General features: G+C 47.2%; 1 protein-coding gene across 2 annotated transcripts in view; it reads left to right on the top strand.

The window, feature by feature from the left end:
• The first annotated feature begins 804 nt into the window (after positions 1 to 804).
• LOC135572976 (dachshund homolog 2-like) overlaps positions 805 to 7500 on the top strand; it is a 13104-nt gene continuing 6408 nt past the window's right edge. For both annotated transcript variants that reach the window (XM_065022001.1, XM_065022000.1), the window contains exons 1-3: positions 805 to 967; positions 4241 to 4410; positions 5548 to 5725. In XM_065022001.1, the coding sequence (XP_064878073.1) occupies positions 904 to 967; positions 4241 to 4410; positions 5548 to 5725 (412 nt within the window). In that variant the 5' untranslated portion in view covers positions 805 to 903. The remainder of the gene's footprint in view (positions 968 to 4240; positions 4411 to 5547; positions 5726 to 7500) is intronic.

The following is a 7500-nucleotide window of genomic DNA, read 5'->3' as shown; positions in this document are numbered from 1 at the left end:
CTCCAGACGTGACGCTTGGCATTCAGGCCATAGAGTTCAATCTTGGTTTCATCAGACCAGAGAATCTTGTTTACATGGTCTGAAAGTCCTTTAGATGCCTTTTGGAAAACTCCAAGCAGGCTGTTAGGTGCCTTTTACTGAGGAGTGGCTTTGATGTCATTATGGGGTATTGCAATGTCATTATGGGGTATTGTGATGTCATTATGGGGGTATTGTGATGTCATTATGGGGTATTGTGATGTCATTATGGGGTATTGTTTGTCGATTGCTGAGGAAAAATGTGGAAAATGAGGGTTGAGTCACTGCTGTGAGGGTTGAGGTACTGCTGTGAGGGTTGAGGCACTGCTGTGAGGGTTTAGTCATTGCTGTGAGGGCTGAGTCACTGCTGTGAGGGTTTAGTCATTGCTGTGAGGGCTGAGTCACTGCTGTGAGGGTTTAGTCATTGCTGTGAGGGTTTAGTCATTGCTGTGAGGGTTGAGTCACTGCTGTGAGGGTTTAGTCATTGCTGTGAGGGTTTAGTCATTGCTGTGAGGGTTGAGTCACTGCTGTGAGGGTTGAGTCACTATGAGGGATGAGTCACTATGAGGGTTGAGTCACTGCTGTGAGGGTTGAGTCACTATGAGGGTTGAGTCACTATGAGGGTTGAGGCACTGCTATGAGGCTTCGTTATACCTGAATGCTTTAAGTCAAGTGTTTGCATTGTTAAAGATCAAAGTTATGTCCGTATTTCACATCAGGATGAGAAACAATGTAACTGAATGAGCTGGCGGTCTCCTGTAGTATCTGGTTCATGGAAGTCCCCCTGTGTGTCTGTTTCTCTCCCCAGGCGGGAGTGAGTGTTCCTGGGATAAGGAGAGGCTGGTGTCGCCCCTGTCTGGAGGTGGTGGGGCGGGCAGAATAGGGATGGGGGGACAACAGAGTCTTAACAACCAGGTGAACTCACTACAGAAACAACTACTGGCCAACCGTGAGTACTAAAGGAATATACTGTATATATTTATCTTCTCTCCATGTTGTTTTCACTGTGAGTACTACATTTAGAGAGGGATAATGTCCTTCTCTCCTCCATGTTGTTGTCACTGTGAGTACTACATTTAGAGAGGGATAATGTCCTTCTCTCCTCCATGTTGTTGTCACTGTGAGTACTACATTTAGAGAGGGATAATGTCCTTCTCTCCTCCATGTTGTTGTCACTGTGAGTACTACATTTAGAGAGTGTGATTATAACATGGAGAGACATATCAACTGATTATAACATGGAGAGACATATCAACTGTGATTATAACATGGAGAGACATATCAACTGATTATAACATGGAGAGACATATCAACTGTGATTATAACATGGAGAGACATATCAACTGTGATTATAACATGGAGAGACATATCAACTGATTATAACATGGAGAGACATATCAACTGATTATAACATGGAGAGACATATCAACTGATTATAACATGGAGAGACATATCAACTGTGATTATAACATGGAGAGACATATCAACTGTGATTATAACATGGAGAGACATGGAGAGACATATCAACTGATTATAACATGGAGAGACATGGAGAGACATATCAACTGTGATTATAACATGGAGAGACATATCAACTGTGATTATAACATGGAGAGACATATCAACTGATTATAACATGGAGAGACATGGAGAGACATATCAACTGATTATAACATGGAGAGACATATCAACTGATTATAACATGGAGAGACATATCAACTGTGATTATAACATGGAGAGACATATCAACTGTGATTATAACATGGAGAGACATATCAACTGTGATTATAACATGGAGAGACATGGAGAGACATATCAACTGTGATTATAACATGGAGAGACATATCAACTGTGATTATAACATGGAGAGACATGGAGAGACATATCAACTGATTATAACATGGAGAGACATATCAACTGTGATTATAACATGGAGAGACATATCAACTGTGATTATAACATGGAGAGACATATCAACTGTGATTATAACATGGAGAGACATATCAACTGATTATAACATGGAGAGACATATCAACTGTGATTATAACATGGAGAGACATGGAGAGACATATCAACTGATTATAACATGGAGAGACATATCAACTGATTATAACATGGAGAGACATATCAACTGTGATTATAACATGGAGAGACATATCAACTGTGATTATAACATGGAGAGACATGGAGAGACATATCAACTGATTATAACATGGAGAGACATATCAACTGATTATAACATGGAGAGACATATCAACTGATTATAACATGGAGAGACATGGAGAGACATATCAACTGTGATTATAACATGGAGAGACATATCAACTGTGATTATAACATGGAGAGACATATCAACTGATTATAACATGGAGAGACATATCAACTGATTATAACATGGAGAGACATATCAACTGATTATAACATGGAGAGACATATCAACTGTGATTATAACATGGAGAGACATATCAACTGTGATTATAACATGGAGAGACATATCAACTGATTATAACATGGAGAGACATATCAACTGTGATTATAACATGGAGAGACATATCAACTGTGATTATAACATGGAGAGACATATCAACTGTGATTATAACATGGAGAGACATATCAACTGATTATAACATGGAGAGACATATCAACTGATTATAACATGGAGAGACATATCAACTGTGATTATAACATGGAGAGACATATCAACTGATTATAACATGGAGAGACATATCAACTGATTATAACATGGAGAGACATATCAACTGATTATAACATGGAGAGACATATCAACTGATTATAACATGGAGAGACATGGAGAGACATATCAACTGTGATTATAACATGGAGAGACATCATATATTTCTCCCCTCTCCTCTCTTCCCGAACCATCCCCACCTCTCCTCCCCTCCACCTCTTTCCTCCACCCCTCCTCTCTCTTCCACATCTCCTCTCTCCTCCCCTCTTCCCCTCCTCTCCTCGCTCCTCTCCTCATTCCACCATTCCTTCTCTCTCCTTCACCTCTCCTCGCTCCTCCACCTCTCTTCCTCTCCTCTTCTACTCCTCTTCTCTCTCCTACTCCTCTCCTCGCTCCTCCACCCCTCTCTCCCTCTCCTAATTCTACCTCTCCTCCTCTCACTCTTCTCTCCTCCCCTCTCCCCTCCTCTCCTCTCCTCTCTCCTCCCTCCCCTTCCCTCCTCTCCTTGCTCCTCCGCCCCTCTCTCCTCTCTCCTTCCCTCCTTTCCTCTCTCCTCCACCACCCCCTCTCCTCCTCTCCCTCTCCCCTCTCCTCCTCTGCTCTCCCCTCCTCTCCCTCTCCTCTCCTCATTCCACCTCTCCACCACATCTCCTCTCTCCTTCTCCTCCTCCCCTCTCTCCTCTCTCCTCCACCCCTCTCCTCCTCTCCTCCTCCCCTCTCCTCCTCTCCTCCTCTTCTTTCCTATCCTCTCTCTTCTCCTCCTCCCCTCCATTCCCCCTCCTCCTTGCTCCTCCCTCCTTCCCTCTCTCCCTCCTCTCCTCTCTCCTCCACCCCTCTCCTCTCTCTCCTCCTCCTCTGCTCTCCCCTCCCCTCCTCTCCTCCTCTTCTTTCCTATCCTCCTCTCTTCTCCTCCTCCCTCCACCCCCTCTTCTCCTTGCTCCTCCCTTCCTCTCCTCTCTCCTTCCCTCCTCTCCTCTCTCCTCCACCCCCCTCCTCCTTGCTCCTCCTTCCTCTCTCTCTCCTTCCCTCCTCTCCTCTCTCCTCCCCTCCTCCTCTCCCTCCTCCTTCTCCCCTCCCCTTCTCCTCCTCCTATCCTCCTCTCTTCTCCTCTCCCTCCCCCCCTCCCCCTCCTCTCCCCTCCTCTCCTTCCTTCCTCTCCTCTCCTCCTTCCCTCCTCCCCTCCCCTCCCCCTCCACCCCCTCTTCTCCTTGCTCCCGCTCCCCTTCCTCTCCTCTCTCCTTTCCCTCCTCTCCACCCCCCTCTCTCCTCCACCCCCTCTCCTCCTCTCCTCTCCTCTCTCCTCCTCTCTCTCTCCTCCCCTCCACCCCCCTCCTCTCCTCGCTCCTCCTCCGCTGTTGTTTTCCTCTCTTTCCATTAAATCTGTTTCTCTCATTCTCAATAGCTCTCCAGTAGATGGATTAACCAATAGCACTCTAATAAATTAATTAATTTGTCAACACCTCGTTCCAGACTTAGAGAGATGATTTCATCAGTCATGTTGTTATCACAGTGTTATTGTCCTCTCTCCAGGTCTCCAGGACCTCCCCTTCGTGATGATGACCCACCCCTTACTTCCTGTCCGGGTGCCCCCGGCGTCGGTTGCCATGGCGATGTCGCAGATGAACCACCTCAACACCATCGCTAACATGGCGGCCGCCGCGCAGATGCACACATACACACACCAGGCCCCCATCGTCAAGGTACACACACACACACACACACACACACACACACACACACACCTCATCAAAACCCTTCTGTTATATGAGTGTACATTATATACCTTTGCAGTTATTTAATATGACTACTTTACTTAACTCTCAGTCTCTGTCTCTGTGTCTCTCTTTGTCTCTGCTCTCTCTCTCTCACTCTCTCTTGCTCTCTCTCGCTCTCTCTCTTGCTCTCTCTCTCTCTCACTCTCTCTTGCTCTCTCTCGCTCTCTCTCTTGCTCTCTCGCTCTCTCTCGCTCTCACTCTCTCTCACTCTCTCTTGCTCTCTCTCGCTCTCTCTCTTGCTCTCTCGCTCTCTCTCGCTCTCTCTCTTGCTCTCTCTCGCTCGCTCTCACTCTCTCTTGCTCTCTCTCACTCTCTCTCTTGCTCTCTCGCTCTCACTCTCTCTTGCTCTCTCTCGCTCTCACTCTCTCTTGCTCTCTCGCTCTCTCTCGCTCTCACTCTCTCTTGCTCTCTTGCGCTCTCGCTCTCTCTCGACTTCACTCTCTCTTGCTCTCTGTCTCTGTGTCTCTCTCTGTCTCTGCTCTATCTCGCTCTCTCGCTTGCTCTCTCTCTTGCTCTCTCGCTCTCTCACTCTCTCTTCTCTTGCTCTCGCTCTCTATCTTGCTCTCTCGCTCTCTCTCGCTCTCACGCTCTCTTGCTCTCTCGCTCTCACTCTCTCTTGCTCTCTGTCTCTGTGTGTCTCTCTGTCTCTGCTCTATCTCGCTCTCTCGCTCTCACTCCCTCTCGCGCTCTCTCTCGCTCTCTCTCGCTCTCTCTCGCTCTCACTCCCTCTCGCGCTCTCTCTCGCTCTCTCTTGCTCTCTCTTGCTCTCTCTTGCTCTCTCTTGCTCTCTCTCGCTCTCACTCTCTCTTGCTCTCTCTCTTGCTCTCGCTCTCTCTTGCTCTCTCTCACTCTCTCTCACTCTCTCGCTCTCACTCTCTCTTGCTCTCTCTCGCTCTCTCTTGCTCTCTCTCACTCTCTCTCTCTCACTCTTTCTCACTCTCTCTCACTCTCTCTCGCTCTCACTCTCTCTCGCTCTCGCTCTCTCGCGCTCTCTCTCGCGCTCTCACTCTCTCTCACTCTCTCTCGCTCTCTCTCTCGCGTTCACTCTCTCTCACTGTCTAGGAGCGTGTGTGTGACAGTCCATCCCCATCTCCTTCTGTCGACGACATACACACACCTCTCTTGTCCCAGCAGTCCTCACAGCCCAGCTCTACAGCATCCAGCTCACCAGACCGTCTAACTCTCGATAGAGATGTTACTGAAAGACAAATATTAGTGAATAAAATAGAAAGAGTGAAAGGTGAGTCTCTCAGTCTCTCTCTCTCTCTCACACACACACACACACACACCCTACTGTAGATATGGTAATTCCTTCCGGCTGAATGACCCAGTGAATTATAGTGTTCTGATCATCACTCGTTATGTTAATTGGAATTAAAGGCAACCTCATCAATGTTAAAGGGTAGGTTGCATAAACGTCACCACATATGGATTTACATTAGTGTACTCATCAAAAGTCTCAAAGTTACAACTCGATTTACATCCAGTTGCTACCAGGAGAAATACTCCAGATATAACAAACTGACCCTAAAACCCCAAACAGCAAGCAATGCAGGTGTAGAAGCACGGTGGCTAGGAAAAACTCCCTAGAAAGGCCAGAACCTAGGAAGAAACCTAGAGAGGAACCAGGCTATGAGGGATGGCCCAGTCCTCTTCTGGCTGTGCCGGGTGGAGATTATAACAGAACATGGCCAAGATGTTCAAATGTTCATAAATGACCAGCATGGTCGAATAATAATAAGGCAGAACAGTTGAAACTGGAGCAGCAGCATGGCAAGGTGGACTGGGGACAGCAAGGAGTCATCATGTCAGGTAGTCCTGGGGCATGGTCCTAGGGCTCAGGTCCTCCGAGAGAGAGAAAGAAAGAGAGAAGGAGAGAATTAGAGAACGCACACTTAGATTCACACAGGACACCGAATAGGACAGGAGAAGTACTCCAGATATAACAAACTGACCCTAGCCCCCCGACACATAAACTACTGCAGCATAAATACTGGAGGCTGAGACAGGAGGGGTCAGGAGACACTGTGGCCCCATCCGATGATACCCCCGGACAGGGCCAAACAGGAAGGATATAACCACACTCACTTTGCCAAAGCACAGCCCCCACACCACTATAGGGATATCTTCACCACCAACTTACCATCCTGAGACAAGGCCGAGTATAGCCCACAAAGATCTCCGCCACGGCACAACCCAATGGGGGGGCGCCAACCCAGACAGGAAGATCATGTCAGTGACTGAACCCACTCAAGTGATGCTTCCAATGAACTATTTAGCCAAATAGCTATTAGCCTAGCCAGCCAGCTAACATTAGCTATTTAGCCAAATAGCAATTAGCCTAGCCAGCCAGCTAACACAAACTATTTAGCCAAATAGCTATTAGCCTAGCCAGCCAGCTAACATTAGCTTTTTAGATAAATAGCTATTAGCCTAGCAAGCTAACATTAGCTATTTAGCCAAATAGCTATTAGCCTAGCCAGGCTTAGCCAACCACCATGGTTAGACACCATCTAGAACACAACTAACACAATACAACTAAAACCGCAGATCAAAAGCCAAGAGAGAGCAGAGACTTACAGATTGATGGCTGTTTTTTTTGGAGCCCACAGCAAGAAAGCACCAGAGCCTGTGTAACCAGTATGAAATGGCTAGCTAGTTAACAGGGTGCGCGCTAATAGCGTTTCAATCGGTGTCGTCCCTCGCTCTGAAGGCTTGGAGTAGTTGTTTCCCTTGCTTTACAAGAGGCGCGGCTTTTGTGGAGCGATAGGTAACGATGCTTTGTGGGAGGCAGTTGTTGATGTGTGCAGAGGGTCCCTGGTTCGAACCCAGGTAGGGGCGAGGAGAGGGTAGGAAGCTATACTGTTCCACCTGCCATGCTAATGGGTTCCCACTAGATGACACATCATTAATATCCATGAAGAGCTTGAGGATGCTAGCTTGCGCTAGCTACCGAGCTAGCTACGAGCTAGCATACGAGCTAGCATACGAGCTCGGTAAGCACAGAGTAGATTC

The sequence above is a fragment of the Oncorhynchus nerka genome, linkage group LG8, assembly GCF_034236695.1.
Source record: "Oncorhynchus nerka isolate Pitt River linkage group LG8, Oner_Uvic_2.0, whole genome shotgun sequence".
NCBI classification, from domain to species: domain Eukaryota; kingdom Metazoa; phylum Chordata; class Actinopteri; order Salmoniformes; family Salmonidae; genus Oncorhynchus; species Oncorhynchus nerka.
Note: the sequence above shows the minus strand (reverse complement) of the source record. Positions and strands in the feature narration are given on the sequence as shown.